This window comes from Cupressus sempervirens, chromosome 7 (genome assembly GCF_028749045.1).
Source record: "Cupressus sempervirens isolate cs-2001-9-10 chromosome 7, ASM2874904v1, whole genome shotgun sequence".
NCBI classification, from domain to species: Eukaryota; Viridiplantae; Streptophyta; class Pinopsida; order Cupressales; family Cupressaceae; genus Cupressus; species Cupressus sempervirens.
Window position 1 is genome coordinate 484,018,794 of NC_143124.1, and position 22,874 is coordinate 484,041,667.

At 36.3% G+C, this 22,874-nt stretch overlaps 1 protein-coding gene across 1 annotated transcript; it reads left to right on the top strand.

Moving 5' to 3' along the window:
* The first annotated feature begins 3,853 nt into the window (after nucleotides 1-3,853).
* On the top strand, nucleotides 3,854-8,528 carry LOC149547657 (bifunctional isopimaradiene synthase, chloroplastic-like). Its single transcript, XM_089794777.1, has 15 exons — nucleotides 3,854-3,971; nucleotides 4,380-4,436; nucleotides 4,543-4,628; nucleotides 4,771-5,086; nucleotides 5,343-5,529; nucleotides 5,630-5,847; nucleotides 6,051-6,171; nucleotides 6,267-6,379; nucleotides 6,484-6,716; nucleotides 6,813-6,925; nucleotides 7,016-7,114; nucleotides 7,261-7,476; nucleotides 7,554-7,692; nucleotides 7,885-8,121; nucleotides 8,221-8,528. The coding sequence occupies exons 1-15, from the start codon at nucleotides 3,857-3,859 to the stop codon at nucleotides 8,515-8,517; spliced, it is 2,547 nt and encodes an 848-aa protein (XP_089650903.1). The 5' UTR covers nucleotides 3,854-3,856; the 3' UTR covers nucleotides 8,518-8,528.
* Nucleotides 8,529-22,874: the final 14,346 nt, after the last annotated feature.

Here is a 22,874-nt window from a genome sequence, read left to right on the forward strand (position 1 = left end):
AGATATCAAGAAGTGGCTAAATTTAGTTCTCTTGATATTTAGATCCATAACATGTGTCCCCACTAGGGAATTTATCCTTAATCATGGTGAAAAGGAGAGTTGAATCAAAATAACCAATGTGTTAATAACGATAGTGGATTATAGAGGTTTTGAGAAAGGGATATATAATATTAGATTATTAGGCTCTTCATAATTTAAAAGGAGCTATAGAAAGAGGTACTTATTAACACTATTGGTCATGAAGCTTGGTCATGTAGGTATTTTCATGATTGTTAGGTATGTGAAAACATATTTTCACATGTGACTCAAATCCTTGGGGAATCATTGTGGGGGATTTTCTTTGTATGATTCTTTGTGGAACAAAACACTATAACAATGTATTTATGAAGGTTATTGATTAGTACCACAACCAAGATTACATTTGTGGCACATGATCATCATCATTTTTGCCAACCAAATATATTTTTAACAAACTTTAATGAATTGAGCCTTGAGGGGTACAATGCAAAGAAACTAATTAATGAGAATTAGATTAAAGTCTCTAGATCAAGCCCTTTTCAATAGAAGCTCTGTACTCTTAGAGTATAAGTACAATGAAGACTCCTTCATACCTATCTAAATTTTGACAAAAAATTATGTTGAAATTAAGTTTTTTGGGATCAATCAAATTCATTTGGAAATCTGATTTGATAGATAGTTATTATTAGCTTTCTAGTAAGTACTTTTTAATATTATTAATCTCATTAATATATTTATTTCTTATTTCTTATTAATGTAGTTTTTTTACAAATAATTAAGTTCTTTCTTTCAAAAATGTGAAAAAATTGAAAATAGAAGAAATAATATAAAGTTTTTTTTCTATACATATCCTAATTTCAACACAAAAAGAAGAAGTTAATTCAAATGCATAAAATAAATTATGCATAATGAAACACACCTATCCTATGTTTCAGATACTCTAACTTCCAAAATAATTGAAATAAAAAAATTAGAAAATATGCATTTCAAAGATAATGTCATTTTTGAAAAATGTCTTTAATAAATATGGTAGGGAGAAAGGGCCTTGAACTAATGGAATAGAAAAAGAAGCACCACAAACTACCACCATAAAGGGAAATTACAACCGATCAGTGAGCTACCACAACATCCACCATTAGCATAACCTAGTGTAGAGCCTTTAGAAAATGTATTGAGAAGCCACCATGTTCAAAGTAGTGAAACTAATAAAACTACTAAAATAATACTAGATATCAAACTAGTTTAACATAATATTGGTCACATTATCCAAATAACTAACTATCTAGAAATAGTCCATGTTATCTCTAACAAAAAAGGAAAGAACACTAAACTTAACCCAATTCCATCTCATAAAGGAGTCATAATTCAAAAGCATAGAATTAAACATGAAAGAAAAATTAGATCATAAATAGTTAGGTATTCTTAGTTGCCTCCTAACCAATTATGGGGATACTGAGGTCATTGCTCCAGTCCTTGAAATATCTAGCACCACACTCATTATTTGATTTGTAATCATCGATCTTCACATCTTTCTTTAGCTTTCTCTTCCCTTTTTTTTTTTTTAAAGATGACCTTCTTAATCATCTCCCTTCAGATTTTGTAAATGGTTGAGAAAGTGAACCCAAACTCTATGTTGGTGATTGATTTCAAAAAAATGTGTTCGAGAGAATCAATAATTTTCTCAAGAACATAGATGTGATCCATAAAAAAATATCTCCATACTTTCCAAAATTGCAAACACCAGGGTAGGGGTATCCTTCGTTGTCTCCTCCCCATCTTCCTTGTTTTCATTCTTCTCTTATTTTGGTTCCTCTAACCCCATGTCCACCTTTATATCAACGACTTGAATTTCCTTTGTCTCCTCTTTCATATCCTCCACATCTTCGGTCTCATAATCACCATCCTTGGAATTAGAGTCCCACTAGTTTTTTGTGGTGTACTCAAGTTATGTTACTAGAACACATCTTCCTCACAAACCTCTAGAGTTTCCTCCTTGTTGTCCTCCTTCAACTTTCTCCCCTACTTATTCCTCAATCTAGTAGAGTTCCATTCCCTTGAACTAGAATCATATCTTTTTCAGTGGATCTGGGGTCAATGTCCCTTCCTCTTACTTTGTATCCTCCTCATACTCATGTTTTTCAACATTGATGATCTCCTTTCAAGCTTGTTGTGCTTATCAATGTTCATAGAGTTGCTTCTAGCAAAATCATTCTTCCTTTAAGCTAGGGTATCCATGAAAAATGTTGATTACTAAAAAATTAAGTAATTATAAGTTATGCTAAAGTATAATAAATAAAACCAAGAAAGTAAAGAGTAGGAGAGAGGATTGTCAAAGCATTTGCTTCTAGCTTGAATGAATATTATAATATTATTTCTCCCAATAAATTAATTCAATGTACAAAGGATGGGGTCATATGGAGGGGGTCTTGCTAAAAATATTAGTGGGTGATGCAGAGATTTTCTAGGAAATTTTTTGAATCTGGTGGCCCCATCGATTTCTAATGTTGTCTAGCTCTGAAATTTAAGCTCCAAAATTGAAGGATATCACAGTCATGAACTTTTTTCCTACTATATTTAAAATAAAGAAACACATATTGAAAATATATTTTTCTATTAGATCTTTGTATTGAGAAGAAATAGGTGAATTGGATTTTCCCTCTAAAATTTTATTGGGCTGATCCAAATTGTTTTTGTCTTCATGAGACCCGTTCTTCCTTAAAAATTGCAAAAGCTTAAGCCCTTCCACGAGATACAACCCTAAGTGTGTCATCATCTATTGTATGTCATGTACATGATGGTATAATTTTCTATTGATTAATAGGAGGAACTATCCTCTTTAATAATTCTTTACTAAAAAAATATAAGACATATATACAATTTGTAGCTGAATTTGAATAGTTCTTAAGTAGCACATAAGGTAACAAGTCTTGGTGACATCAAAATTCATACACCATAAGAAATGACGCTAAAATTCTATACAAAAAATTTGACATAATGAATAGTATTTAACAATTAATTATTAGATAAGTAGGAGACATTTCCACAACAAGTCAAATTGTGATATTGCTATGAGGATTTAACTATGTGATAATGGAGTTGCAAGCTTTGGGTTTAACCATGGAGGAAACTCCGCAGTTAAGTGGGCTTATGCTGGAGTAGTACTAGGATGGGTGACCTCCCGAGAAGTCCTTGTGCTTCACCCCTATGAGCATCACCTAGATCCAATGAGTGCTAAGTGTTCCATTTATTCTCACGAGAGATGGATTCATGTTGAATCACTACTTATGAAACATGGGTCAAGGAGTTTAACTCAAAATCACATAGTTAAATCATCATAGCAATATGACAATTAATTATTAGGTGAAGACATTTAGCCTCTCACTGATGCTTCTAATATAGATAATTATACACCAATAAATTTGTTCCATTACTACGTGTCAACTATATTTAAATAAAAGAATATCATATCAATAAAAAAAATCTTTCTACATGCTTTATTTATTCATTTATATATAAGAACTTTATATATGTGAGCTACCCACATTTGAATTAAAATAAAAGAGTCAATGAAAATAGCTACCCACGTTTGAATTAAAATAAAAGAATCAATGAAAATATCTTTCCAGCTGCTTTAAATAAAAAATTCATCTCAACGTGATTTCTGTCGCATTTAGGTAATGAAAGCAGCTTTGAGTGGACAGGGAAGAAGATCTTCTTTTCGAAATCGAATCTTTTTAGTTCCACGATTGTCGTGGCATGCCCAGTCCAACCTTTTAAAGACCTTTCCTGTTGCCTCTTAAAATTGAATGCATAGCTGATATCTCGTTTGCTTCATGAAATGGCCCAAGTTTTATTCAAGCCTCTCATTACTCCTACTAAATCCCCACGATGGATATCTCTCAAAGTGGACGGATCTCTGCCTTTTCAAAATTATTCACGCGACAAGATCCTGGGTATGTTTCTTCTCTCTCTCTCTCTTTCTCTCTCGAAACTGATATCGGTTTTTTACAATGCAACATTACCCACTGAATAGTGATTTTCTGCAAACCACAAGTACCTAGTATTCTTTCCTGTAATTTTCATCCACGCGTTCGTTAAAAAGAAGAATAGATGTTTGCTTTACCAAAAGATTATCATTGAACAATATTTTTCCTATTATGCATTGCTTATAGTAAACATTCATTTTCTATATGTTGGTCAGGTAAAAAATTTATGTTTTTAATAAAATAAATATATGCTAACAGTAATCACGATTTCATTTTAAAAAAAAAAGAATTTAGAAACATTAATCACCAGATTAATCTAATAAATCAAATATCGGTGGAGCCTTAATTATTGCTGTTATTTTCAATTGTTTGCAGCTTGCCACAGCAGGCCATCTACGGTTGTCGTAGGAGAGGATGCGAAGATTCCTCAGAGTAATGGCGAATAGAAAAAACACATTTGTCTTATTTATTTTAGTGACTTTTGAGTTTAAACGTTGATTATTCGAGTGTTAAATAATTAGGACTACCACTATTGCAGCTTTAACTATAGCACACACGGAGCGTAAAATCAATCCTGATTACCAGAAACCAGACTATGTTCCCTCTGTTTCAACAATTGATAAGGTACGTACATTAATATTGAATTCGTTCCTGCAATGTTCGACAAAATTTTCTCTGGCAGAAAATAGAACAGTTGCTGTTAGATGTAGCGCCTAATTGTCAAAATAGGAATCAGTACTGATGTAATTGAGTGTCGTTGTTTCAGGCGGCCATGGATGAGATGGATATAAAGAGAATAGATGAACTGGTTGCAGAGATAAAAGGGATTTTTGCTTCGATGGAAGATGGGGAGATAAGTCCCTCTGCTTACGATACTGCCTGGGTCGCAAGGATTCCTGCCATTGATGGCTCTGCTCAACCCCAATTTCCTCAAATGGTGAACTGGATTCTTCAAAATCAGTTACCTGATGGTTCCTGGGGAGAAAAGAGGCGCTTTTTAGCGTGTGATAGACTGCTTAATACTCTTTCTTGCCTTGTTACTCTCACCATCTGGGGCGTTGGAGATAACCAAGTGAAAACAGGTAATTTCTTTTATTAATTTGTTTCTATTTTTCCTTGTCTTTCCATTTGTGGTTCCATTGGGTCAACAGGAGCCAGTCCCCAAAACAAAATTTATTCACCAAACCACATTCTGAGAAATTGAGTATAATTTAAATAAAATATTCTAGAAGCTATTTTTACATTTAGAAGTTTTGGAATCCATTTACAGTAGGCATAATAAATTTTTTAGATTTACCTTCAACCAGAGGAAGAGGTTTATTCTCTGCGCCATGGCAGGTGTTGAGTACTTGAGGAGAAATACAGAGGAAATGATTAAAGAAGCACTCGGTCATCATCATTCCAAGGGATTCGAGATGGCCTTTCCTGCACTGCTGAATGAAGCCAAACTCTTGGGCTTGGATCTTCCTTATGAGCTCTCCATTAGAAAGCAAATCAACGAAAAGCGAGTCTCGGAACTGAAAAAGTAATCTTTTTGCTATCATCTATTTGTGAATATTTCTTGTGTTTTAAAGCACTCGTAAACTGAAGAAGCAAGTGACTGAAGAGGATTATTTGTGAATCAGAGTATCTGTTGAAGACCTGCACAGCCATCCCTCAGCTATGTTGCATTGTCTGGAAGGCATTCAAGAATTGATCGATTGGAAAAATATCCTAAAACTGCAATCCAAGGAAGGATCTTTCTCGGGCTCCCCTGCATCTACCGCCTGCGTATTTATGCAAACTGGAGATCAGAAATGTCTACGATTTTTGACGAGACTTGTTAAAAAGTTTGAAGACCACGGTAATTGCTGTACTTCATATTGAAAGAATGTCGGATACCAAAATTAAATGTTTGTATGGCTAGACTTCTTCATCATCTCTCGCTTTCTTCAGTGTCGCTTTACTACTGTTTTGACCATATCTCCTAATCAACTTGTATCTCTCATACTCCCTAGGTATCTTTAATGTTCGTTCAGACACTAAAATTAAATGTTTGTATGGCAGTACCGGGCATGTATCCGGTGGATATTGCGGAGCGTTTGAGAGCCGTCGAGTCCGTTGAATGTCTTGGACTAGAACGCCATTTCCAAACGGAGATTAAACAAGCGATGGACTATGTGTTTCAGTGAGTAAATAGTATCTCGCTTTCTATGGTTTTCCCTGTAAAAATTCAAGATTATTTGCGTTATTTTGAAACCTCGCTTTGGAAACCTATTATAGTTACTGGACTGAAAAGGGCATCGGGTTTGGAAGGGAAAGCCTGGTTCCTGATATTGATATTACAGCCACTGCCTTCAGGCTTCTCAGAACATTCGGCTACTGTGTATCTTCCGGTATATATAAATGATTTAGAGGAGTATTCAGTCAAAGCTGAATCGAATCTTTAATTTCTATAACTATTGGACCAGTCTTAATCTTTAATGATTTCAAATGGCAGGGGCTCTACAAAACATTAAAGGAGAGGCTGAAGAACTTCTTAAGCTGTCCGGTAATGAGAACAGCGCGGGAGTAATCTCAATATTGAGCCTGCATAGATGTTCACAGCTTAACTTTCCGGGCGAAAATGTAATGGGAGAAATAAATGCCTTTACAAAAGAATACTTAGCTGAATTTCTGCGAAGCAAAAACTTTTCTCAGGCGAAGGCTGTGAAGGATAACCTTCCCCAAGAGGTAGTGCGAATCGTTACACTAAAATTTTCTTCTCTGATTTACGACTGAACATAATAAAATGAAATCTGATTTGAAAACTATTTCCTCTTTATCCAGGTGGAATATGCTCTGTCTGCTCGGTGGAACAGAAATTTGCCAAGGCTGATGTCAAGAAATCAGATTGAATTGTTTGATCCTGATGATTTATGGCTGGGGAAGACATTATATCAGTAAGATACAGATTATATTCATCTGACTGCATTCGATTATATTTAAATTGTCCTTAAAGAAAATACCGCTAATCCAGGCTAACTGTGCAGACTGCCAAAAACGAGCAACGACAAGTATTTAGAATTGGCCAAACTTGACTTTAACCACATTCAGGCTACACACAGATCTCAGATTCAACATATAAAGAGGTAAAATGAAGCAGTTTAAGAAGAGCTTGATTTAATCCCTTTTCAAAGATAATCTAATCCAAGCTCGAGAAAATTGGTTTAATATATGTGTTTTTGGTAAAATCTTTGATGAAAGCTGCTAATGTGAGATTCTTGCGCTATTGAAGATGGTACAAGGGTTGCAATTTCCCGCTGTTAGATTTTAATCGTCACAGAGAGTTGGCAGTTTACTGGACCTCTACAGCTGCGATGTTTGAACCACAATATAGCGAGTGCAGACTGGATTATACTAAAGCGGGACTCCTGTGTACGATAGTAGACGACCTATATGACACCTATGGCACTATGGACCAGCTCAAGCTTTTCAATGAAGCATTTGAAAGGTCAGCACATTCAATCCTGATTTCTCATCTCATCTTAATAAATCAGCCATATAAAACTGTCGTCTTTTTGGTTGCAGATGGGATCCCTTATTAATCAAGCAATTGCCAGAGGACGTGCAAATAGTTTTCATTGGGCTCTATAACACTTTGATCGATATATCTGAACGAGTAAAGGAGATTCAAGGACGTGATGTGCTTCCTTACCTGCGCCAACAAGTGAGTACTGTTGCAACATTTTTAATGAATTTGTTCTCTGAAATAGGAAATTTGGAACTCAACTCTGTTCTCAAATGGAGTGAACCCTGTTTCCGTTGGCTCTTGATTGCTTTTAAATTACATGTTTTATATTGGATCGGAGAAAGAAGGAAGTCGTAGTTTAACTAGATTTGCTTATTATTGCGGGTTCAGTGGTCGAATCTGTTGGTGAGTTTCACAAAAGAAAGAGAGTGGATGGAAACAAGTTATTCGCCTTCATTAGACGAATACTGGGAGAATGCCCAATTGTCAATAGCACTGGAAACAACTATCCTGACGCCAATATTTTCTACGGGAAACATTCTTCCCGATCACATTCTGGAGAAGATTGACTTTCTCGATCTGGTCAATCAAACAGGGCGTCTTATGAACGACGTCAGAACCTTTCAGGTGATCCCCGCCCGGCCTGCCTTCAATTTTTTGACTCTTTTTAAACACGACTGATTATGATAGAAACATCAACTGCAATTTATTATTGTGGTGATTCAGAGGGAAAGAGATCGCGGGGAATTGGCTTCATTCGTACAATGCTACATGAACGAGAAACCTGGATGCAGTGAAGAAGAGGCCCAAAATTACATCGAGAGACTGAACGAAGAGGCGCTGAGCAAACTAAACTACCATTTTCTAATGCGGTCAGACGTACCTAAGTGTTACAGAACACTTATTTTCAACACTTCGAGGATAATGCAATTCATATATAGGAAGGAAGACGGCTTTTCAAATGCCGCAGACGACCTTGAGGATTCAATTAAAAAGTCACTTTTCGAACCAGTGCTGTACTAGACTTGCCTTATTTTGAGGTCTGGTAAATTTTTTCTATCCAACACTGCTCCAATAGATTTTCTGTTATGGGGAATTCTAACTTCAGTCAAATATTTTTTCTTTTTATTATTGAGAAACGAAAACTCTTTACAACTAACAGTTGTAGTAACATTATACTATCGTCACTGTTGTGCAGAGAGTTAAAGACGGACCGAACAAAACATATCAAGCAATTATGCAGAAGACACGTAGTTTATTTGAACGGAGCAAGCTGACTGAACATATCGACGGTAGAAATACTGTCCACAACAGCTGCAAGACAATGAAATATGTCGTGACAAGGAAGCTCGTAGTCCTCTCGCATCATATCACTTGAATTTAGGAAATGTGTGGATACCTCCTTGGAATGTCATATCAAGTAATTTTGTGACATTATATTTACTTGTATTCAGCAATCATTTGATATATGATATTTCTCAATTGTTAAAAGTTGTTGAATGAGCGAAATTATGAATTATCAAAAATAAATTGTAAAAATAATTAAATTGAGTAAAGTAAATTTTGGATAATATGTTTTGATTAACTAAAGTTGTATAAAGAAATAGAAAGATTATAGAAATAACATAAGTCTAAAATTTAGGTAGAAAGAAATTTGTAAGAGGTGAATTCAAGAGGCTTTTGAATGGAGGAACAACCAACAAGATCCAAGGTCTAGAAACTAAGAGATTGCATTTTGGAAAACATAAGAGTTTAGGATGGATTCCCAAACCAAACACCAAAGAAAACCCCATGCACCAAAGAAAGGAGTAGCAAGGAAGAGGAACAAAGAGGGAAGCCAATAGAAGAAACAAAACTCCAAGTGCACCAAAAGGCCACAAAAAACCTCCAAAATTGAATGCAAAAGACAAAGATTAGCAAGAAGGAATCTTGAATAGCCCAACAAGTGTAAAGAGATAGAAACCATTCCAGGGAAGAAGTGTGAATAGACAACCAAAGGAATGAGTCATGCCATAAACAAACCTATCAGCCAATATATGTGCAAGGACGAGCACCCACAACTACAAAACTCTTCTTACAAATAGCAATCCACCTCCTAATGATGTGCCTCCACCTTGAAAGGAGCTCCCACCTCAAAAGGAAACTTGAAATAAGAGAACAATGGAGAGCATACCTCGACTTCCACAAAGAAACCAAGCGAGATCTGATCTCCATACCAAAAGGATCTCCCTTAATAATAGTCTCACAAGAAGATAACTAGCCATGGAAGACCTTTAAAAAGAAAAAAAGAAGAGAAGCGGGAAATAACAATCCTCTCAACCGAAACCAACCTCCAAGAATTGAAGGCACGAAAGACTTAAGAGTAGAATAGAACCTCCTCATACCAAGGAAATTGAGCAGTGAAGATAGAGAGTGACAAAAGAGTAGAGGAGATGGAAAAGATCCAACAAGCCACTAAAGGCCTAACCATAAGAAAATCACCACACAAGTCTTCCACAATCTTTAATACAAAAACCTAGAAGAATCCAATATTCAGACAACATGTATGAGGAAAGACCAAACCCTCACAAAAATGAGAAGAACTCTAGCATCCCAACTTCCATATCTGAACTAAAGAATCCCTAATGGATAATTGGGGGGGAGGGAGAGGGTTGTGGGTGTGGTTGTGTGAATCAGCTATCCAATAATTGAAACACTTATCTTCATTAGAAAAACTTAACCATTGAACCAAAGTAAACAACAACCATACAAAGATGCACATAGACAATTACATCAGATATGTTGACTAGGGAAAACCCCGATGGGAATGATGCCCACAAGATGATGTACTAATATAAATAGTCTTTGTTAGAAGATGAACCTTGTTAGGAATCTATTACAACATTTAGTACAATGAGTCCCTATTAGGAGACTTTGAATCCCTATTAGGAGATTCCAATCCTGTTAGGTGTTGTGCCAACCCTGTTAGGAGTTGTGGTACAATGTGTGCAAGAAGAGCCCACTGCCCAAACATGCAATTTCAACTACAAGAAGAGCTCATTGCTCAAACAAGTAATTTACTGCTATCTTCTTCTTTCCTATGTCCTTTCAACCAAACCAATCATTGTCAGACCTTGTAGACTAGATCACGAACCTTGGATCCAAATACCAAACCTTAAATCACTCTGCAAAACATTAGGATTGAAGTTTCCTTCACTTCTGTACTGTGCTACTCAACTTCACATTCTGCACTCTCTATTGGTTATCATCTATTATAATGCATACCATGATAGAGGAAAATGTCCTTCCTTTATACCAAGTCCATAAAATAATTCCCTTAGTCGACTGTTAGTCCTTCTCAATTAATTATTATAGGACCACATTAAGAACACGTTACACTTAGCAATAACCTTAAGGGTAAGTACACCAAGTTGTGCTACCAAAAACATGACACATAAAAGTTTTTTTTTAATTTTCCAAAGTGCATACGCACTATAGCGTGCTTGTGCTTTGAAATTTTTTTAATTTTATATATGGGCTGCAAACCTGTGGCCCATTTTATTGGTTTTGGTTTTTACATTGTTTCTCCTCAATAGTACACATGTGGATTGGAAATATTGAAGAATTTTGTCACTCGCCTCCTCGAAATGCCTCCTTCTCATTGAAGATCAAGATCGGGATCACATATTATGTTTTCTACTCTTGTTTTTGCATTGTTGTGTAATTTTTTACATTGTTTTGTGGGGTTTTCAATTTTTCTTTATATTTATTTATTTATTTAGATTGCAATTGGTTTCTTATCAGAAAATGTGAATAATGAACTACCAAATCCCTAGCCTAATCAATAAAGTCAAAATGAAAACCCTCCACAAGATCCAAATCAAAACCCTCCACTAGATGAAAATCAAAACTCTCCACAAAAAGAGAAAAACATTTTGTAACCTCCATTTGATTGGAAGACCTCCTCCTAGCACCCAAGGCAACATAATGAATGAAATAGAAAGAGAGAAAAATGAATTAGAAGAGCTCATTGGTAGGTTAAAATCTTGTGGACAAACCAATCCAATGAGAGCACAATTAGCATCCTCCCTTGAGTCCATTATGACTGATGTAGCTTTTGTTAGTGGTTAGTTGGATATGTGGTGTGTTAAGAGGGATGAACAAAGAAGATATTATGCAAACAAATTATCATATCAAGATGTAAAAAAAAAGAAATAGCAAAAGGTAGCATTTGTGCATTGTTTAAAAAATCTGGAGAACAAGACATTGTTAAACATACAACTAAAAGATTCCCCATCCATTGGTTCACACATGATGGTATTAGAAACAATTTTTGGGATAGATGTTGGATCGTCTTTGATGCCCCTCCCTGCAATAATCATGAGGTTCCAATGTATTTCTTAAAGAAATTGTATTATGAATTTTTCCTTGGGAGAGATCCCCAATTATTTTTCTATATTAGAATCTTAGGATAGAGGTGGGGGGTCATCATATCAGAGGCCAAGGGCACATCATGACCCTAATGTAGTTAGAGCACCTATTGTCAAGCCATAGGGTGAGCATGTGATTATTCCTCCAGCTATAAAGGAATGTGTAGAGACTAGCACTCTAGGGACTATCAATGCTTTGACATAGACCCTCATTCATTACACCAATCCATTAGTTGAGGAGGAGCCTTTTGTGCATTGCGATCACTTGTGGATCTTTATGCACATTTCGCAGTCATGCTGGAGACAGTATGGATGATGGGCTAGTCACTGATGAGTTCTTGAGTGACACATTTGGCATTGACACACAAGTAAATTACAATTATAATAAACTAATTTGATCACATTTCGTATGTATAGTGAATGACTAATTAATTAGCATGTATTGACATTGTTCAAAATTCAAGGTAAGAGTGTTGCTGGCCCTAGTATAGATTCCTTGGGCTCATTTTTCATCTCGTCGACAAGTCAAGAGGTATGTATAAATTTAATCATTTAAATTAATACATATATTTATTAAGTAATCATATGGGTAAGTGCACCAAGTCGTGGTGCCAAAAAGATGACACCCATTTTTTTCTAACTTTCAATAGCATGTATGCTCTATAGCATGAACACGCTTTTTAAAACCTCAAATTATTATAAATGGGCTGCAAACCCGCAACCCATTCATTTTTTTCCTCATTTTCCAACTTCTTCTCCTCATAGCACATACATAGCGCATACACAAATTCAACAAATTGAAGATTTTTTCCACCCACCTCATAAATATACCTCCTCATTGTTGAAGTTTGAGATCATGATCATGTTGTATGTTGTCCAACCTTCTTTTTGCATTGTTTTATATGTTTTTTGTATTGTTTTGTAGGTTTTTTTCAATTTTTCTTTAAATTTTTTTATTTATTGAGATTGCAATTGATTTCTTATCAGGGAATGTGAATAATGAACTGACAAATCCCCAACAAGATCAAAATCAAAACCCTCAACAAGATCCAAACCAAAACCCTCAACAAGATGAGAATCAAAACCCTCCACAACAAGAACAAGAAATTCCACAACTTGCATCGATTGGAAGACCTCCTCCTAGCACACAAGAAAACATAATAGATGAAATAGAAAGTGACAAAAATGAATTAGAAGCACTCATTGGTAGGTTGAAAGCTTGTGGACAAACCAATCCAATGAGAGCTCAATTGGCATCCTCCCTCGAGTCCATTATAACTCACATAGCTTCTGTTAGTGGTCAGTGAGATATTTGGCGGGTAAAGAGGGATGAACAAAAAAGATATTATGCAAACAAATTATCATATCAAGATGTTAAAAAAAAGATATACCAAAAGGTAGAATTTTTGCATTATTTAGAAAGCCTAGTGAACAAAATACTATTAGAGAGACAACTAAATGGTTCCCCATCCATTGGTGCATACACGATGATATTAGAAATAATTTTGAGATAGATGGTGGATAATTTTTGATGCCCCTCTCTACAATAATTTTTGGTACATCATGCGAATCCTTATGCACATTTGGGAGTCATGCTGGAGATGGTGCAGATGTTGGGCTAGTCACTAATTAGTTGTTGAATGAGACATTTGGCATTGACACAGGTAAATTACAATTATAATTTGATCACATTTCAAATGTATAGTGAATGACTAATTAATTAGCATGTATTGAAATTGTTCAAAATTCAGGGTCAGAGTGTTGGCAGCCCTAGTAGCGATCCCCTGGCCCCATTTTTCATCCTGTCAACAAGTCCAAAGGTATGTATCAATTTAATCACTTAAATTAATACATATATCTATTAAGTAATCATATGAAGGATTTACAAAAAAAATTATGCATGTGCATCAGTTCTCTACAGGACTGTCGACAGTCACTACAGACTCCGAGCCTAGATGTGATGTGAGCTTCGTAGAGGTACATTTTTTTTCATGTTAATTTAATTCATTTGATTATATTGTTTCATGTTATATGTAATATTTATTGTATGACATGCAGCTCTTGACATCTGAGACTCCTCCTCATCTTTGGCAGTCTGTCGATCATGGAGTGGCTGCAACTATGGCTAGTTCGTAGCCATTGACTGAGGTACGAAAGAATTTTATTGGTTTTAGTTGTTGTTTATAACAGTTAGTATCAAAATTTCTAATGTTATTTATAAGTGATTATATTGATTGAATTTTTGTAGGGTCTTGTTACACCTGATCGTCCACGAGTCTTCAAGGTGGACTTGCAGAGTGACTATATGATGGCGGTGAGAAAATAATTAATTATGTGTGTACATATATTTGATTTCAATGTATAATAATTATTGATTCATATCTACTTTTTTGTATTAGCTCGAGGTAGAGAAGAGCCTCAACAAGAGGACGAGTGAGCATGTGAGGAAGACCCCATCATTGCCATCATCTCCCTCCACACAATGGCTAAAGACCTCTAGGGATTTGTTTCCTTCCCCTCATGGGATGGAGAAGATATAGTTGATAGACATACATGTATAGGCATCAACAGACATATATGTTGGATTTTATGTCAGTGGACATATTTGATATACATTTGATGTATATATGACATTTTATATTTGATGTATTACATTTATTTGATGCATGCCATTATTAGACTTATGACATTATTAGTTAATAGATGATATGTTTGTTCATGTACAACATTATTGGTTATCATAATATATTATGTGTTTGCTAATGTATGACATTATTGGTTATCATTTTATATTATATGTTTGTTCATGTATGACATTATTGGTTACCATAATATATTATATGTTCCTTCATCTATGACATTAATGGTTAACATAATATATTATATGTTCGTTCATGTATGACATTATCGGTCATCATAATATATTATATATTCACTCATGTATGACATTATTGGTTATCATAATATATTATGAAGTTGCATGGGTACTTGTACCCACACCCTTGGTACTCATACCCAAATACTGGGTACACGTATCCCAAGTACTAGGTACTCAGTGGAGAGCATTATAGCTAAGGAGTTTGATTGAGATTTTAGATTATTTTTTATGGTTTTTTGTTTGTGTATCAGCTCATTATTTATCAAGCTTAATTCAATACCTAATTAGTTTGAAACTTTGATAGAATATTGATTAACAATAAACTTTATCACTGTTTAAGCATAAGTTTATCATTTCCAATATGTCATCGCCATATGATTTATGATCTTGTTCATGTTTAAAGTTTTCCTTCTCTATTATTTGTTTATCAAGCTTAATTCAATACCTAATAAGTTTGAAAATTTGATAAAATATTGATCAACAATAAACTTTATTAGTGTTAAAGCTAGAAATTTATCATTTGCAATATGTCATTGTCATATGATTTATGATCGTCTTATTCATGTTTAAACCTGCCTTCTATGTTATTGATGGGGACACAACCCAAGCACTGAATGGACACAACAGGAAAGGGAAAATTTTATTAACTGTAAAAATATGCTAGTACACTTAGTGCAGAGAAACAGACTCCAAAACATGCCCTATGGGCTTACAATAGCATAAATCTGGAGATAAATTCTTCTCCCAATACCTTATCTCAAACTCCACTCCTAACTGCCTTTTACAATGCCAGAAATGTTCTTAAATAGACCCCGAAGGGTTAAGGATTAGGAATACATTTTAGAAAGTGCTAGTAGGCATCCACCGACCAAATAGAAGGCTCTAGAAGTCGCATTAGAAGTTGGTGCAAAATTAGAAGAATTCAAAAATGGTAATCGAACTTCCGAGAGGCATACCTTTTGAATCGTAGCTCTGATTGACGAACTTTTTACATTTCTAGAAAGCTCTTCAAGCGGTCTATAGCCCTATGGATGAGCATTTCTTGTCCCCCATTTTTTGGCCCTATTTGAGGTCATTTAATGCCCCTAACCTAACTTTGAAGCATTCTTAGGATATCTCCAAAAATTGAAAAACTATGATAACTTTCAAACCGTGGGGCCTTTCGACCTGATTCTTTTTTTGGAATGCTCTAAATTACAATGACAATCTTCCAACCAATTTACACCTTCTAGTTCACCAAAATGATGGCTCAATTGCATACTCCTATTTTTTCAACATTTACACGTATCCCAAGGTGATTAAAAACTCTAACCCAGAACACTAATAGTGAAACTGTGAGAGTTGGAACCTTTATTTGACCCAAATGGGTATCTAGAAATGAAAACACATGAAACAGAAACTAAGTCTAAGTACTTTTTTTTTTGGATGACATAGGATTGCCCTTATACCTCTGGATGCTCCTGCATCAGTTATGCATCTACCCCTCTTCAATCCCTCAAAAGGGCAAGTCTTCATTCTTCAAGCTTTTCTCTTGAGAGCTCTTTCTTTGCTAATAGTCCCTAGCTGGGCATTGCTGAGCTCATCTAAGGATTGGTCAAAGAATTCATTGCACTCACTTTTAGGGCCCTTGCTTGCATAATATAATACATTAGGGTCTATAGCCTTGAATTTGAAAAGACCATGGAATTTCCAAGGTGGAGACAAGACTTACAGCCCTTTCATGATAAACAACTCCAAAACTAGTAGCAGATAGGTATCTTTGAAGAAATTTACAAAACCTTCCAAAACATGGTCACAAACTATAACTAATTCATGGAAAATGGAAAATAAATAATAAGACAACTACAACATGCAACAAAATGATAATGGGCATGTGATTTGATTCCAAACAAGATTCAAAACTAGTAAAATCTGTGCTAAAACAGTCACAGTCTACTACATACATTCCAACAGTATGGATTCATACAAGAAATGAGTTACCAACCCTTGATTAGGGTTCCTCCAAGCATAAATAGGTTGCTCCTCAAGTTAGAGATAGGTTTTAGGGCTTTTTGGAAGCTTCTTTACAAAGTACATGAAAATATTATACCTATGTTGGAACCCAATATTAGTTTTTACAACAAAAAAGAAGATATTCTTAGTCAATTAAATATTCTTGCTTGGCAGTCTAGGAGAACTTTAGAAGATTAGCATAGAGCTAGTAGAGTTCTTAGGGAGGAAGAAGATATAAATGATGTTCTTAGACAACTACAACAACAAAGACAAAGACAAAACCAAATAACCTCTAGAAACCAAGAATCCCAAATATCTTAGTCTGTGAACCGTTGTTGGGAAAATTGGAGTTTGTATACTCTAGAAAATACAATAGATTCAAACTTTGGAACTTGTAAATTCATGCATTTGTTAGAAGGGACTAAAAAATAATCACTATCAGCAAGAAACAAATTATAAATCTCTAAAAGTTTCCATAACCTTCAGAGGAGGTGTGAATCAATTTGAGTAATGAAATAGAAAGGCAAATGATTTACAAAACATTTTCTAACTTTGTACCGGCCAACACTACGAGTTTCAGCATCACTCGAGATGGCGTCACAAAATTAAAATAGAGTAAGATCTCCAAAAAGTGAGAGAGCTTATTGTAGGTCTCCATAACATGGTTCTATAGGACTTAGAATCACATCCATACCTCGCATGAGCTTTGAGATATACCTCATCAAATATCATTGCCCTATGGCATTTAGTGACCCTTAAGGACATTTTGTTTTAGTGTGCCTGAGAACATTTAAGCACTCAACGAGATAGGAAGAGCTTGGGGATAGGGTTTACTCGGCCACCTAGAGCTAACATAATAGATAGTTCAATCCCACAACAAAAGGTGATAGAGATTTGGTAGTTGGCAACTTTGTACTAGCCAACACTACAAGTTTTAGCATCACCTAAGATGGCATCACAAAATCAAAATGAAGTAAAATCTCTAAAAAGTGAGAGATGTTACTGTAAGTCTCTACAACATAGTCCTATAGGACCTAGAATCACATCCATACCTTGCATGAGCTCTAAGATATGCCCTGTCAAAGATCACTGCACTACGACATTTAGTGACCCTTACAGACATTTTGGTTTGACATTCCCAAGAATGTTTGAATGCTCAACGGGATAGGATGAGCTTGGGGATAGGGTTTTCCTGACCACACAGAGCTAACAAAATAGATAGTTTGATCCCACGATGAAAGGTGAGAGAGATTTGGCAGTTGGCAACTTTGTACTTGCCAACACTACAAGTTTCAGCATCACCCGAGTTGGCTTCACAAAATCATAATAGAGTAAGATCTCAAAAAAGTGAGAGAGGTTATTGTAGGTCTCTGCAACATGGTTTTATAGGACCTAAAATCACATCCATAGCTCACACAAGCTCTGAGATATTCTCCATCAAATATCCGTGCCCTATGGCATTTAGTGAAACCTTAGGGACATTTTGGTTTAACATGCTCAAGAATGTTCTAGCATTCAACAAGATGGGATGAGCTTGGGGCTAGGGTTTACCTGGTCACCTGGAGCTAATGGAATAGAAATTTTGATCCCATGATAAATGCTGAGGGAGATTTGGCAATTGAGAACTTTTTACTGGTCCACACTACAAGTTTCAGCATCACCAGAGATGGCATCACAAAATAAAAATAGAGTAAGATCTCCAAAAAGTGAGAGAGGTTATTATAGGTCTCCACAACATAGTCCTATAGGACCTAGAATCGTATCCATACCTTGCATGAGATCTGAGATATGCCCTGTCAAAGATCCTTACCCTATGGCATTTAGTGACCCTTAGGGCTAGGGTTTACTCAACCACTTGGAGCTAATGAAATAGATAGTTTGATCCCATGAAGAATGGTGAGGGAGATTTGGTAGTTGGAAATTTTATACTACCCAACACTACAAGTTTTAGCATCACTTGAGATCGAGGCACAAAATCAAAATAGAGTAAGATCTCCAAAAATTGAGAGAGGTTATTGTAGGTCCTTGAAACATGGTCCTACAAGACTTAGAATTGCATCCATATCTCATATGAGCTCTAAGATATGCTCCGTTAGAGATCCCTATCCTATGGCATTTAGTGACCTTAAGGACATTTTAGTTCGCCATGCCCAAGAATGTCCAAGTACTCAACGAGATAGGATTGAGCTTGGGGTGAGGGTTTACCTAGCCACCTAGAGCTAACAGAATAGACAGTTTGATCCCATGACCCTTTTTCCACTAAGTTGCAAATTTGAGCAACTTTTACAACTTTCAACAATGCAACTTTGCACAAAAAGGTGCAATTTTTACATTTTCACTTGATTCCACTTCTATGACATGAAAAAGGTTCGAGAACACTAAAATAACTTATTTCAAAATGCTCAGCCCTTCACCAATTCCTAAACTCTTGCCATTCACAAATCAATATGCTACAAGAGGTCAAATCCTTCATGGTTCTTGACCTAGGGCTTGAGTGAAAAAATCACAAAACACATTCTCCAGTCTAGAAACCCTAAAATCTTAAAAAGGAGCCTACTAACTACCATTTTCCAAGTGGGCATAAAATTTCAACAAAGAAAATTGTAGTTAGAGGCCCATTTTTGCTATGTGCACCAAAATGTTGTCTTAAAAACCTAGTTTCACTAAAAATGCAATAACTTGAGTTGGAAAACACATAGAATAATGAGACAAGAAGCAAAAAAATCTAATTCAAAGTTTTATCTCAAAAATCTATCACATATGGTCTAAAAGTTTGTACATTTCATGCAACATGCAAACAACAGTCAAAATGACTCGAAATTGAATTTCTTACTTTGCAACTTCTTCCAATCCATATATTAACGCCCTTTAGAATCAGAACAACCACTTGGGACTCTTCCTCACCATGCTAAAGATCCATTCCACCCTTCATCTGGGTAATTACAACAAGTTTGATGGTTTTACACCAATTTCTCTTAAAAACTGGGTTGAACACATGATGATGTTCAGCCTAGCGCCTGCAAGAAAAAATAGTAAACCAACTTTTCTACACCTAAAACTCTACCATATGTAAGAATACTATTGTCACTTAGGTTTTCACCCTTGTCCAAAGCCTATGCATAAGGACAACCTAGTGAAACATGGAAACAACCTCCAAGCTGTGGGACTTGAACTATGAGGTTGAGTCTCTGGAGAAGGTCGGCTTCTTCTTACTATCAGGATGTACCTAACTACTCTTGGAGAGGAAAAGGGAGAAGGAGAGCATGAAAGCAAATCTACCTAATCTAATCTAAAGAGGTGATGCACCAAAATAGAGTGTTCAGACCAATCTCTACCCATACATGCACTATTGAACCATAATGAAACTAAGGATATAGACGTTCAGACTTTCTTTAATCTAATAATCATATGCAGATCAGAAGATCAAGATGACTGACACAAGGAAAGAGAGATTCACTTATATTATCACTCATAGGCCAAGGAGATATAATCATGCAAATCATAGATCTCTACAAAACACTTGTAAGAGGCAAAGAGTTCTTACACTTTCATACCAATGGCTGAAAGAGATAAGATAAAAAATCATGTAGTTCAGAGGCACAGGGGAATTTACACTAAGAATCTATAGAGCAGTAATAGAGAAAACAGAGAAAGGTTGACCCTACAAAATTCATAAAATTTTCCCTTTATAGCTTAGGCATAACTGGGATGTCCACCTGTAATTACTTCGCAACAACCTGCCATTAAGTCCTGTAGAGAACAATCATGGAGAAAAATTTGATTTGGATACGGATCTAGATGTAATGATATCTGATCCTCTATGTCAAATAATGCCTTGGGAGGATAGAAAAGGTGCCATTGATTGTCCCAATCAGGTAGATGGATCAACTGGGGGTGGTGGAGTGTTTTTCTATGGTCAACATTCATTCTAGAGTGGGTGGCATTGATCACGAAGATCAAATCACATAAAAAATCTTGACTCTTTTCATTCCTGAGCACCTAAATCAGCAGGGTCAGCAAGTCAACTAAACTCTACAGCCAAAATGGCCTACGTGGTCCAATAACCTCCTTTTATCTTGCCACCTCTCAAGAGTCCAACGTGGTTGACCATCTCTTTTCATTACTAACTATGCCATCCCTCAAACTCCAACTGCGACGGTCACATTAATTGCCAGCGTATCTAACCATTACTGCCTCCACCAGACCCACTGGGACATGTGTCACCGAGGTGCTATGTCACTATGCATATCCTTTAAGCAATTTCCCATAGTGAGATAGTGCCCACCGTGGATCTAGACTGATCTGATGATCGTGAAGACTCGCTGTATTATTGCATTATCTCCTTAAAACCTCTGGGCCCATGAAACACTTGGCAACCACTTGGCACAACCTGGCATCCTCATCTTGGTGAGACCTAGCCCCACTGATCCATGTGGCACAATGGCACTATGTCACTATGGGTAATATCCTCACAACTTTCCATAGCGAGATAGTGCCTATTGTCAATTTCCTTAGATCTACAGGATCAACAAAATTGTACAACTACACACTGAGTTGGTTGAATGGACCAATGAAATATCACCACTGTACTATGACCCACCTAACAACTACCACCAAGGATGAGCTGTAATATTACTTTGGAGAAGGGCGTGCCATGTGTCATCGAGGTACTATGTCACTATGGATAATATCCTCGCAACTTCCCATAGCGAGATAGCACCCACCATTGATTTCCTTAGATCTGGCGATGAGAAAGATGGATCTGATCTATCCATATGCCAACCAATAGAAATTGGCCACATGCCAACCTGTCCAACAAGTCCTCATTTGTGGTCTGCCAAGTGAAGCAGGACCCACATTCTACACAGTCATACCTTAGCTAATGAAAAGATTGATCAATTGCCAACTTTTTCCAAATTTCATCACTGATATCAGATGGGGTATACTTGGGACCCACCTTCCTTTTTGATGTTTCCATAGTATCACTTTCCTTCTAAGTGCTATGTCACTAATGGTGAGGAACACAATTTTTTTGATAGCGCCATAGTGCCCACCGTGGATCTAGCAAAATTCAGTTCCAAAGAAACAATAAGGAGAGGGAGGACCCACCTGACATGTAGCCAAAAGGTGCTACGTCGCTATGGCAAAACAACATGCAACTTCCCATAGCAAGATAGTGCCAACCGTTGATCTTCCTCGATCTGACGATGGGACTTGCGGGCTTGTAGAAACATTAAAAAGTGCAGGGAAAGAAATATTATAAGGTTATCATAAAGTATTTTGTGCCCTCTTGAATATTTGAATATTAAAACTTGCAAATGTTAATATGTCAAATTCAAATGTGGTGATTCTGGCGGGAAGGTAAAAATGATCAACAAATCTGGTGACTCAGAGGGGATGCAAGCCAGCTATGCATAGACCAGTGACCTCATGCATCCATTGGGCTACAGAGTCAAAAAGATGTGGATGCTATGTATACTGTGAAACCCTAACCCTACCTCTGAGAGGGAAACCTTGAAACTCTTGTCTTTTCAACTAGAACCAAAGACCAAAACCTCCTTCTGCAACCTTCAAAACTTTGAGAAAACTAGCTATCTCACGGAGGCAATCTTGTGCTCATGCACTTCCTAGAAAGTAGGGAACAAACTAGAAATGAAACTAAGCTAACTATGTACATGGAATCTCAAACCCTCAGAAACATGGCTTGAGATAGATCCCATTGACTGGGATGGGAAAAATTTCACCACTAGGCCTGCTTAACTGAAAAGCATTGGCCTATTTGCAACTGATAATCAGATAGGGGCCACTCCATAATGCATCAAACTTTGAGTGTCTTCCTAGTTTTTCCCTATCTACATCCCATTTCGAAACCAAATCTCCCTCCTTGAAGATTCTGGCCCTAGCCTTCCTATCAAAACTCTTTTTTACCTGCTACTGGTGTGTCTCTAGGATTTGCATGGCTTTACTTCTCTTCTCTTCCAACTCCATCAGCTCTGCCATTCTTACTATCATGGCATCATCTTCAATCAACTCCAGTTGATGAGCTAGCTCTAGGGATGGGAACTCTAATGAAATTGGAAGCCTTGCTTCTCTATCATAGA

Coding starts and splice junctions, on each gene's coding strand:
- LOC149547657 (XM_089794777.1), top strand. CDS start 3,857: ATGGCCCAAGTTTTATTCAAGCCTCTCATTACTCCTACTAAATCCCCA. Junction 3,972..4,379: donor TTCACGCGACAAGATCCTGG/GTATGTTTCTTC, acceptor AATTGTTTGCAG/CTTGCCACAGCAGGCCATCT. Junction 5,530..5,629: donor CGAGTCTCGGAACTGAAAAA/GTAATCTTTTTG, acceptor TTTGTGAATCAG/AGTATCTGTTGAAGACCTGC.